The sequence below is a fragment of the Sinohyriopsis cumingii genome, chromosome 15, assembly GCF_028554795.1.
Source record: "Sinohyriopsis cumingii isolate HCF-2022 chromosome 15, ASM2855479v2, whole genome shotgun sequence".
NCBI classification, from domain to species: domain Eukaryota; kingdom Metazoa; phylum Mollusca; class Bivalvia; order Unionida; family Unionidae; genus Sinohyriopsis; species Sinohyriopsis cumingii.
In genome coordinates this window covers 43,178,605-43,191,595 of record NC_142975.1, presented here as the reverse complement: position 1 = coordinate 43,191,595, position 12,991 = coordinate 43,178,605, and the positions used below count along the sequence as shown (strand labels likewise).

At 36.1% G+C, this 12,991-nt stretch overlaps 1 protein-coding gene across 13 annotated transcripts in view; it reads left to right on the top strand.

Moving 5' to 3' along the window:
- Positions 1-12,991, top strand: part of LOC149781703 (basement membrane-specific heparan sulfate proteoglycan core protein-like) — a 438,170-nt gene that overhangs the window by 346,540 nt on the left and 78,639 nt on the right. For all 13 annotated transcript variants that reach the window (XM_089935800.1, XM_089935795.1, XM_089935799.1 and 10 more), the window contains 3 exons: positions 1,238-1,417; positions 10,763-11,023; positions 12,299-12,461. In XM_089935800.1, the coding sequence (XP_089791926.1) occupies positions 1,238-1,417; positions 10,763-11,023; positions 12,299-12,461 (604 nt within the window). The remainder of the gene's footprint in view (positions 1-1,237; positions 1,418-10,762; positions 11,024-12,298; positions 12,462-12,991) is intronic.

The following is a 12,991-nucleotide window of genomic DNA, read 5'->3' as shown; positions in this document are numbered from 1 at the left end:
CTTAAGCTTCAACTAGCTGGATGGATCAATTGCATGCTGTTTTTGCTGGACCAAACTCCTTAGGTCTGCTCAGATGGTTCAGTAGTTCTAATGAAATGGAGCCAGATTTCATGGCCAGGAACCACTTGAAGTTGGCTGGCAAGCAAGTAGACTTTCTCTTTTATCTGTGATTTAGCCTCATAGAGAACTTGATCTGGTTGGTCCAGTGGCAGTTGCAAAGATATCTATTAGACCATGTTGAGGCCAGTAGAATATTGCTGGATATGCCTCTGGAATCTTTCCTTAGTAAGGAAATGCCATTCATTTGGCCTTAACCTTTTTTTTAGGGTTTCGTGGCATTTGCATGTCGATAGCTATTGTCCCACATGATGCTTCTATTTAGGAGATTAGTTTTATACTTAACATGAGGACCCATATAATAAAATACCCTCAAAAGGGTGACCGAGTTAGAAGTCAGATGCTCATACATTTTTTCCTGATTTCCCTACAAGAGTCTCTTGATGTAAAAGTCAGCAGGTAATGTATTCAATTGAGAAGGGAAATTTTTATCATAAAGTATATTTATGTTTATGATTAAACTCTCCACACCACACCACAAAAATGTGCAAATCCTTGTTGCTGTACTGCTCAAGCCTGTAAAGAACTTTCTGTATTTGGGAAGTCCTGTGGTGAACAGGGGAAGTAAGTATATATAATCTTGGAAAGTTACTTCCCTTCCCATATGTACTGTGTTTGTACTTGGTATTTTTTTATTTGACAGGAAAGAAGAATGTTTTTTCCAGGAAGGAGGGATTTTGGAGTTTGCATATAATAATGACTACCCTTAATGATAGCATCTTCTTTTTCATTGAAATTCCCATTTGAATGAGTGTAGACAATATTTATTAGAATGCTGTTAGATTAATGTTAAGAATTATTTATAATTTAACCTGTTTGAACTCAACTCTTCTTTGAAATATGTTTAGATTTAAGACTTTACTTACATAAATCTGTATGTAAATAATGTCATCTTTTACTTGAAGTTCCACAAGATGGATACATATGGTTGTTTTTGCTGTTACACTTCAGCCACCAATAAAGATGTTTACAATATCATTTGTCAGTTTGTTTCCATATGTTTAAATTGCTTCATTAACCTGTGAGTTGCTGTATAAAAGAGGAAAATATGATACACAGTGGAAGGGGCTATCATTATCTAAAGTTAAGGAAGCCATAATATCCTTCTATTTGTTTAAAGCAATTCTGAACCCCCTAATCCGATGGCAGCGTCGTGAGGGACCCCTGCCACCAGGACACAGTTTGAGAGGAGGAGTTCTGTCAATTCCACGATTAACTGTGGAATATGGTGGAGAATACATCTGTTCCACAACCTCACCAGAAGGAAGTTACCAAGCATCTGTGTTTATCATTGTTACAGGTAAGCAAAAATCTAAAATTTAGGATATTGAAGTCATGTAATTATGAATTGGAGAATATTTAGTGTGTATCTACAGTTCCAAATTGATCTTTACCAGCAATATGTATTAGACGTTTGAGGACATGATTATAGTAGTGTCAGTGATGGTTTTATTCAGGCAAAATGAAAACTGTGTTGGCTAAATCTGTATCAGAAAAAGTAACAGGAGTGAATGCACACAGTCTGAGTGAATGAAAATTTATATTGAATATAGATGATATTGATTAGTAATTAAAACACCTAAACAAAAATTTCTGACTTTACACAGTGACATAAAGGAAATGCAAACCATACTATGATTTTGACATACAATTTGGGCTGCATGATGTCCATCTTGAAGATCTTCTTTCTATTATTTCTTCTAAATGAATGTCCATAGCAACTTGAGGTTTTCACTGAAATATTTTTTACAATGTCTAGTTACTCCTAAGTCATAATGTTGCTGATTTGACATCAAGGATGATTACTATGATATCTTTGTTGAATCATAGCAATCATCCTTGGTGTCAAATCAGCAACATTATGATTTAGGAGTAACTAGACATTGATTGCTATGATATCCTTGTTGAAAAGACCTCTCCAGTGGCCTAGTGGTTATAACGTCCACCTTGGAAGCAGGAGGTTGTGGGTATCGAACCCTGGCCGAATCATGCCAAAGACTTACAAAAATGGTACTAACAGCTGCCTCACTTGGCGCTCAGCATTAAGAGGTTAGTGTTATGACTGGTCGGCCTGGTGTCAGGATAATGATGTCAGGACTGGTCAGCCTGGTGTCAGGATAATGTGACTGGATGGGACATCATGCTTCATGTCTGTGGCATGATGCTTCATTGCTAGACATCACTATAAACTGCCACACTGCAGACATTGTAGTGATGTGACTGAAAAATTGTTAAAGCTACGTTAAAAATCCTAATCACACACACACACACTCCTTGTTGAAAACTTTGTTATTGCTACTTCTCCTAAGTAGATCCTTGGGATGATATAGCCGGTAATGTGTTTAATGTGTTGTTGAAGCCATCCAATCAACCATCCAAGCTTAATAAGAATGGTGCAGATTAGAGCTCCAGCATGATGGCAGTTGTGGACATCTCACAAATCTTGTTTTGATTACATCTCTTGAAAGGATGATTATATCAACATGTTTCTTTTCACTATATGTAGTTGTTCTTAAATAAAAATAATGCCATTGTGATCTCCTAAATGACTACTAATATTGGAAAGTAGGTTAACTTTTGGCAACTCAAACACATATTATGTAGCATGTTCTTTACTTACATATGTGGCACCTTTGTGACCATCTCATTTTACTTTTCTCTGTGGCACCATAGTGACCATCTCAGTCTGACTTCCATATGTAGGTGTTTAATGTAATTAACTGTTTACACAAGAATGGATTCCAGCCAAGCCCATTATGTGGGTCAGTTCAAGGTCAGTTTCAGTGGACACACACACTAAGTTGGATCAGCTATCAGCCAATCAGAGACAAGGGTCTGCTGTGCTGTGGTAGCTGACAGCAGCAGTCATTGACTTTACAAGTGACAAGTGTTGAGAGTGGACAGTTTTTGTTTTCATATTATATTCTTTTCTTGGGCCAAGATTTGTTTGCTATTAGAACTTGACAGTCTTTCAGGACTCTTCATAAGCTCTACTGGAAATACGTGGAAATAGTTTTGAATATCTGGGCACGATGCTAGAATTTTTATTCATCTGGATTACATCACAACGACAATGTACAAGTTGCCTAATTCTTTTAAGTGGATGTCATGTAGCACCATCTGCTTCACAACCCTATTGTTCTGCTGGGCAATTGCTGACTTTGAAAAACTGTGTTTTGCCACGTGTATATCACCCTATTGTTCTGTGGGCAATTGCTGATTTCTTGTATATCATGGATAAATTGCCTCAGCTTTCCTTTTCTCGTGGGTACTGTGGTTGGCAAAAAATTGGTTGGTGGGAAAATTTCGTAAAAAAATAAGTGAAATTAACGTTATTGTGCCGGCTTCTCTAAAGAAGGCTCATCTTGTGCAGATTTACAAAGAAAATGTGAAGCTAATTCAAGATGGCAGCCTAACATGAGCCTTTATGCCTCTGGATTCTGCCTCACCTAGAAGGAGGGTTTGCAGCAGCTCAGGATGATGTCAGTACCCACAGACTCACCCCCTTACCTAGATGAGACTGGGCTCAGTATTTCTGCCAGCCAGCTAGTGGCAAGTCTTTGGCAATCTACATATGCTGCTAATCCCTTGCATTCATCCCTGCACTCAGCATCAAGAATCAGTCAATGTAGTGCACAGCTGTGAGCAATAGGAATGCCTTCTTCTGCACCCACAGTAGGTGGGGCTCCTAGCACTGGAGAGAATAATCAACAACAACAACAAATACAACATGATCATGAGGAGGATACTGTTCTATTTGAAGTAGTATCATCTCTCCAAGCAGCAGTGATAAAAATGCAAACCCAGTTAAATATGACCAACAATATGAAATATCCTTGTACTGAGAGACAGTCGCATACCCTCACAACAGTGATGTCGGCCATGGAAACCAGGTCCGGTAGCTCTTCGGCTGTCACCGATTTTCCTGACCATGGCGTGCCTATCCCTACCCTACCGGATATTGACCCTGTCAGCTCACAATTGCGGAAGGAGATTATTGCAGGTAGATACGTGAATTTATCTTAACTCCTAATGTCACACGAATTTGAAGATCAAACATCTATTCATTCAGGTCAGTGGGGCATGAAGTTGGTGGGAAGGTTTCCTGGTCAAATTTCAAATATTACAAAAGTCTGCAACCATAGGCTTTCTATGAACTTGACTATTAGCGAGTTCATACTGGTGTTTAGTCGGTACAAGGTGATTATGTGTGATGCTTTCCCTTCCAGAATTCAAGAATTGGATCTATATAAAAAAGAGATGATAAAAATGCATGCCCTTACAAAAGAAAGCTCAGCTTTTTGTGAGTACCACAAAGAACTTGCACCAAAAGCAGCCATTTACTGCAGCTCCATGAACATTAAAGTAGATTGGAGTAGAATCGATCCCAAGCTACAAACATTTGTCTTGTCTGCTTACAAGGTTGTTCCATGTCAGCATTGCCGGAGTTTTGCTCATGATTCAGACTTTTGTCACCTTGCTCTGCAGACAGCAATTAGTCAACCAAGTCAAAGCCAATCAGTAAATAGAGAGATTACAGTAGATAGACAAGGTTGGAGAAGGTTATTACACTTAGGAAAAGAAATATGTAATAATTTCAATGGAACAAATGGTTGTTTCCAAGCAAATTGTAGTAATGCACATGTGTGCTTGACTTGCAAATAATCCACATTCACAGTTCAAGTGCAGCCTGATGACTAAGCAGGTACTGCCACCTACAAAACCTCAGTGACTAAATCAGGATATAGGGTTAATAGCGTTTCAGGTAACCACACCCATGAACATCACTAGACTGCAAAACGAATTGCAACACCATCATGAGAAAGAATTTGTGGACTATCTTATGAATGGTCTCTGCTATGGTTTTCATATGGGAATTTCTCATCAGCCTACTTCTTCATTCGAGCATAAAAATTTAGTATCAGCAACATCACAACCTGAGTATTACTTGAGTAAGAGCTCTCCAAGAACTAATTCATAGGCCCCTTTGAAAGTCCACCATTTCCTATATTCTGGATCAGCCCTCTCAGTGTAGTACAAAGCAAATATTCTGGCAAGTACAGAATATAATAGATATGTTGGCACCTCACAGTTCACTCGAGCATGAAAGTATCAATGCCTCAATCAGCAAAGATGATTTTTCCCTCTGGTACGTAAAAAATAGATGATGCTATTCACATTCTGGTGCAGTTAGGAATGGGTGTTAATATGTGCAAGACAGATATTACTGATGTATTAAAGCTAATTCCCATACTTCCAACATTGTGGCCTCCATATGGCATCAAGTGGAGGAAAAAGTATTATTTCTACACCAAGTTAGTGTTTGGTAGTAGAAGTAGTCCTAAGATTTTCGATACACTGTCCAGAGCTATTTCATGGATTGTTCAACATAATTATGGTATGGCACCATTGTATATTGAAAAGTATTTTTAAAAATATAAAATATAAAAAAATACTTCCATATACCAATGTACTGTGGTATTTTTTTCTGATGGTACGTACCACAGTACCTTTTCACTGTACTGGTACATCGCTAGTTTCCATTAGTAATGTACAGAAATTCACTAGGAATTATGTTACAACTTAAAGATATTAACATCGTGTTTTCATTATTCACAACAAAATAGCTCAACCAATTAACTTCTTTGTACAAAATGGTTGTATCTGTCACAAATTAATGGTGAATATTTCAATATAATTTGATTACATACCCATTTAATATTACATGGCTGATCTGGCTTGTGATAGAGATATTCAGATCTGTTATTCCATATCGCACACCAATAATTCTGTATTGCACATACAGCCTAGAGCTATTTTTACGACTTGAAATATTAAATAATAGTCCACTAATCTTGAATGATTTATTGCTATACATTTTAAATTATTAAAAAATGCCAATGCATTTGTAACCTTAAGAAATGCAGTCAGATTTGGTTAAAATCAATACTTTTGTAAAAATGTGTATAATGGAGACCTGCCAATTCTTACGATTTGCCTAAAATCTTATGAAATTTACCCTTAAAATAGGGACTTACAGTATATTAGCAGAAACGATGAAAAAATTATGTTTGCTGAAAAATCTGGATAATTGGTTCATCCGTGTTTTATTTAGATCCAGATTTCATCCTAGAATTAGTGAAATTAGTCATTGAACCAGACTAACTTTACAGCAGCACCCCAGACGCTTTAAGCTGCACCTATTTGTTCATGTGAAGCATCTGCATGATCAAATCTAATTATAGATTTTTTTTTAAATGGCACCCAGAAAGTGATGCATGTTTAAGATGAAAGGGAAAATAAGCTTCTCAAAAAGTGTTGATAATCAACACAGAAGAATAAAATGGAATGTTCAGATTCTTGTGACCAAAAGCTGGAAAGGACACAGTTACCTTTATTGGACATCACATGCCAATTTGAGTATGTCTTGTGGTGGGAGATATACTTGACGTCATCGTGTGAAATGGAAAAGAATTTCCAAGAATTATGTCAAGTTGAGAGATAGCAACAAGCCGTTGAGCTGCATAGGGTTTGGAACTAAAGTTTGTGCAACTGTACTCGTGGTAAATAAAGTCTAGCATACTTTACCAGCTTTTTAATTGAACATAATGTTTATTGTCGATGCGTCAAACTTTTAATTACATTTTCCAGCTTTACAGTAGCAGTTAATGATATTTTGTTACACCTTAATGAAAACTGGTCAATCTTACGGGAAAAAATCGACTGCCTCACTGAGATGGACTCATCAGGGTTGGCAGGTCTGGATAATGGTAGAGTACCATACAGTGCAACAAGCAGTTTTTTTAATGAGCATTTCACTGTATGTAGGCCAAGAAATTCAAGTATTTTGAGCTGGACAACAATATCTTGGACAGAATGTTTGATAATGAGTTCTCAGAAGGAGCTGCTGTGCACAGTGGCATCTCTTTCTCTCTCTGTCTCTCTCTCTCTCTCTCTGTCTGTCTGTCTCTCTCAATCTCTTGTAATGAAATGTTTAAGATTCAGACAGAGTAAGGAAGACGTAGGAAGTCATGGAAAGTTTAATGACATGGATAGAAATGCAGCACATTTGAAGAAAAGAAAACATTATTTCATGTTTTGATTCATGACACCCTTAACATTCATACGCCATATCCAGCTTCCTTCTTTCTGCCATTTACAGCTTCAGATATTCAAGAATAGTCCACTTATAAACTGTTAGGAATGATTTATTACCATATAATTTAAGCTATTAACCCTTTACCTCATAGAGCTTAGTGACAAAGTGCAGCACACTATAAATAGAACACCTGTTACCTAGCAGACCGCATCCGCATAGGCATGCCTGTGAATTGTTAAGCAATGTAGTGGTGTTACGTTTAACAGCAGTTTTAACCATTTTACGTTTTAGGCAGACATTTATTATATGTGGAAAAATTGAAGAGTAAAGTCCGATTGTTATAGCTGTGTAATTATTTTTCACAGAAGAATATTTTATGTGCTATAAAATCGAGAGAGAACTCGTTCACCGTCATGTCAGTGAGGCCGCGTGACCGACCGTAGCTGCCATTTCCCATACTCGAAATTTACACGTTTTTCGTCTGCGTCTACATCACTAAGTCATCTGAATTTGATAATCAATAAAAAACTAATTGCTGCTTGCAAAAATATCATAGCCTTTACCAAGGTTATTGAATCTTTCGTGTTTGTGATTCTACTCGTGAAAACTTCGTAAGTACTGAATGAAATCCTGCCTGTGAACTGTTAAGCAATTTAGTGTATGTTACATTTAACAACAATTTTAACCATTTTACATTTTTGGTACACATATATTATATGTGGAAAAATTTAAGAGTAATGTCCGATTGTTATAGCTGTGTAATTATTTTCCACAGAAGAATTTTTTTATGTGCTTCAAAATCTTGAGAGAACTCGTTCACCGTCATGTCCGTGAGGCTGCGTGACCAGCCATAGCTGCTATTTCCGATCCTCGAAATTTACAAGGTTTTCGTGTGCGTCTATATCACTAAGTCATCTGAATTTGATAATTTATAAAAACTAATTGCTGCCTACATCAATATCAGAGACTTTACCTAATTTATTGAATCTTTCGTGGTTGTTATTCTAATCGTGAAAACTTCGTACGTACTGAATGAAATCCGCGGCTGCCATTTTGGAGAGTGGAGATTACAACCCAGTTACTTTAAATAGCAGATATCAACCAGTGCATGAATAGCGACCACATGATCTGACGTAATTGTCATTCGCAGAAATGAATGTAGTATGTAATGGGGGGGTTTTCCCCGAAGGTGGCGCTACGAAAACTAGCTCAAAATGGCTGATGTTTACCGCAGGCGTCAAAAGGCGCTTCTATGCGAATCTTGTAGAGGCGTCAAAAGGCGCTTCCATGCGAATGGAGTAGAGGCGTCCAAAGAAGCTTGTATGAGGTAAAGGGTTAAAAAATGTCAACATGCATTTGTAATTTTAATATTGGATGAAAATGGTGTTTTTGCTGCTCTGAATAATGGAGGAGTACCATAAGTAGCAACAAGGAGTTAATGAGTATGTCATGGTATATATTGCCAAGAAAGTAGAGTTAGTTGAGATTGACAACAATATTTTGAACAGTATGTTTGAAATTGAGTTTTCATAGGAAGCTGGTATTTCCAGTTGACACCAAACATGATGGAGAAGGAGAGTCCAAGTACATTGTCACTGAATCTTGTATTGAAAGTTTAAAAATACAATATAAAAAAGACTATATGAATGATTAGAAATTCCATCACGTTTAGAGAAAACGTTGCCACTGTTTAATTAAATACTTAAATTGGTGCATAACCAAATACTTTAACGAAACTGGATGATTTGTACGCTGAACCAGTCTTAATAGTTACAGCGCATCTGTAGACTAATAAGTAATGGAAAGTAACTGCAGCTACATCATTTGATATTCAGAAGAGTTTGTTAATTGCCACAAAGTGCTGAATTCTGGGTGCAAAGACCTTAAACAAAATGGTTTAAGAAATTGGAGAACTAAAAAACTTTTGAACCATGCACAGCATTTCCCAGCTGCAGCACTGATGCCACAGAGATGAGACATTTCACAAAGTAAAGCATCTAAAAACCAAAACCACTGAAAAATCGTTTCAGCTTCAGCATTTCAAAACTTTGGTCTACATAATTTGTTTTATATATATATATATATATATATATATATATATATATATATATATATATATATATATATATATAATATATATATAAAGAGCAAGTTTAAGTGTAGAAACTTTCAGTTATTATAATATCACTGTGGAATCAAATTTGTTCAGTACATCTTAAGATGAAGCTGAAAAACAGTTGCAACATAAAGTTTGACATATCACAGAGAGCAGCAGCTCTTTTGAATATGATGCAAAGATAGGAGAAATACATCTTGTTAAAATATTATTGTGACACATCCCACTTCTGTTACAACTTTTAGATTGCAACTTATACAACAGTTACACATAGTAAATTAATGTCTTATAAGGAGTTGGCCATTTAATTTTCAGGGTGGGGGATAGGACTGTGATTTTCTTCTGAGCTAAAATATTTTCTTTTCTTTTTTAGAAGATAAATAGTATTTTTTTACCAAATAATATCATGGATATAATATGGTGTTATATTGCTATAAATCAGAGCAAAATATTTTTCAAAATATTGACAGAAATTAAACAAAAGAATGTCAATTCTGCCTCAAAACATTAACTTGTTGATCTCTTATATAATTGCACTATGCCATGGAAAATATCACTATATGTTCAGAAACACCTTGATATACTGTAGAACAAAATTTTAGCAATATCCAGCCCTAGTACTGTCATATGTCCTGTTATCACTTCTCTTGAGTGAAAGGTGACCTTGACATAGGATTGTTGCTATTTTTGCAGCATGGAATCGGCTTTGAATGGAAATTGTGAAGAACTGATTACCAACATATCTGCATAAAGGGATTGTGTTTTACCTTGTGAACACAGTGGCTTGTACAAAGAATGGATTTTAGCCAGACATCGTATTTATTTGCATTTCAGTGAACAAGTCGATAGTCAGCACTCTGACATTGATTTTAAGATCAAAAGTCTTGAGTCAGGTTTTTAGCTGGACTGGCTTGTGAGTATGATAAGACCAATGATATGAGAGGTACAAAGGCTGTGACAAAGAATTTTGTACTACCTTTGAAGATATCTTGTAAACATGTTAGTTCGATCATGTAAGAAAATAGTTATTTTTCAGAATTTGTATTTTGAAATTTCTCTAGAATATCAGAGAGGATTTCAATACAAAGCAGTTAAAAAGAATGAAAGAGCAAAATAAATTGCTTTATCATCATGGATTCCTGGAATTTTTGGTAAGTAGCACATCATTCCCTTTGAGGGACTTGTCTTGAAATTGAATTAATAATCATGCTTAGTCATTTGTTTTGTTTAATGCTAAGTAATATCTGATGAGAAATTTTGGCTTTGATCCAAATAAAAGAGGTCTTTTTTAAGTATTGCATAATTCATTATTTACATTTTATTATATTAAAATGTATGTCACATTCTTGAGAGTGGAGCATTTAATGCCATCCATATATATCACTTATCTTATTCATTTCTAATTTGCCTTGTAAACATATTTTTTACAGTTTCTCCACGTCTGACTGTGTCACCATCTCGACTTGTGGCACGTGCTGGAGAGAACATCATTTTGAGATGCAGTCCTACAGGCAGTGGACCTTTCAACATTGAATGGTCAAAAGTCAATGGCGTTATGTCTCCCCGAGTCTCAGAGAATGAAGGTATTCTGGAAATTCAACAGGTAACAGCAGCAGATGCTGGCCGTTACAGGTGTGTCGCAACAAGTGCCTCTGGTAGTTCAGAAGGATATGCCATAGTGGAAATAACAGGTAATCTTTAGTTCTGTCTACTGTAAGTCAGCGTTTTTTGACCTTGAAGTTACTTTAAGAGTTTGTAATACCATGAATATGAGATGTTGAAAATAGTCTGTTAAAAAATTAACCACAATAATTTATATACATGTGTCTGTTATTAACTGAAGGATTCTGTTAAGAGATTTTTAACAATTTTTAGCATCGTTCTTCCAGAAAAGTAACTTTTCTATTTTAAAATATGCATAGCTGAAATTTAAAGTTTACACATCCATTTTGGCACAAAGTTTTATACATTCATGTGTATCAAGATTCTAAGGAGAATTATTTCACTTCTGTTTTGGGTTCATTGTTCCACAAGATGTTCTCACAAAGGTAACATTTGGCAAACTAGACCTGTTTACTGACCACCACCATAAAGCAGCCAGAATATTGTGTTCCAAGAGAGTCCAATAAACAAAACTCACCACATAAAGCAATTTTGTAAGTAGGATAAATACAAATGTTCATATAAATAGTATTCCAGATTCACCCTTCTACATGTTGTAAATGGAATAAATCATAATCCTTAAAGTAAATAGAATATACCTAATGTACCCTTCTACATGTTCATAAGAGGTGACTATCATGGCAAGGTGGCTCAGTGGCTAAGTATCAGGTTTGTGAGTAGAAGGGTGGGGATTTGATTTTTATTAATGGACCAGCCTGTGTTGGCTAATGTGTTGTGCCCTTGGGCAAGATAATTTACTCCAATTGCACTAAATGACATGCTTGTATTGCTTTGCCACAAAACACCAATCCAGGATCTGATTTCAATAACATAATTCTACTATAGAATCCAGCAATACTGTTGAACATAATTTAAGTTTGATTTCAAATTGACCAATCAGATGTCTTATGTCTTGAATTAGCTTAAGACTTTTGTTTGTGAAATTAAAACCAGACCTGAATTTCACCAAAAGAACTGAAGTCTAAACTTCAGAACAAGTTTAGAATTGAGCGATATCATTGCCTGAAATATGATTCTTACTTTCAATCAGCTAATTAAATGTCATTAAGTTGAGTTTAACTTCTGGACTAATCTTGATGAAATTAAGACCAGAACAATTAAAATATTTGAACAATTTCAGCTGCAGTGAAATTGTAATATTTGTGGAGGTTGACTCGAATGATAGCAGACAGTTCTTTTGGAGGCAAGTTTAAATGGGAACTGAAATGTATCGACACAAACAGAGATACAGGAGTTGATATGGTGTAGGTTAGAGATAACTGATCTCCCTTTTGTTCTTACAGTGCCACCAACTGTAAGAGCACTCAAGCGAGAATACAGCGTGCAGCAGAATGCAGTGGTAGAACTTAGATGTGAGTTTACTGGTTCCCCTGAGCCAACTGTACGATGGGATTATGAAACTGGGGAATTACCACTACAACACAGAATCCAGGATGGTGTGCTGACGTAGGTTATCATTTTTGAACTATTATATGTGTAATATGTGCTCATTCATTGGCATCCTCTCAACTATTGTGCATGTTATGACCTCAGTAAAAGCATCTTCCTAAATATTATGTTCCTTGCAACTTAAGTAGAGGCATCCTCCCAACTATTATGCCCCTTGCCACCTAAAGTAGAGGCATCCTCCCAATCATTGTGCCCCTTGCCACCTAAGTAGAGGTATCCTCCCAATTATTATGCCCCTTGTCACCTAAGGAGATGCATCCTGTCAACTAGTATTCACCTTGCAACCTAAGTAGATGCATCCTCCCAATTATTATTACCCTTGCCACATAATTCTTGCCTACATCTGCCCTGTCATGTCTGAATGTCACAAATTCATTTCCTCAGTGATTTTTGAAGAGCTTTATGGATTGAAACTAAGACTTTTGTTGGTGAAATTGAAACCAGTCCTGAATTTCACCAAAAGAACTGAAATCTAAACTTCAGAACAAGTTTAGAATCGAGTGATATCATGGCCTGAAATATTATTC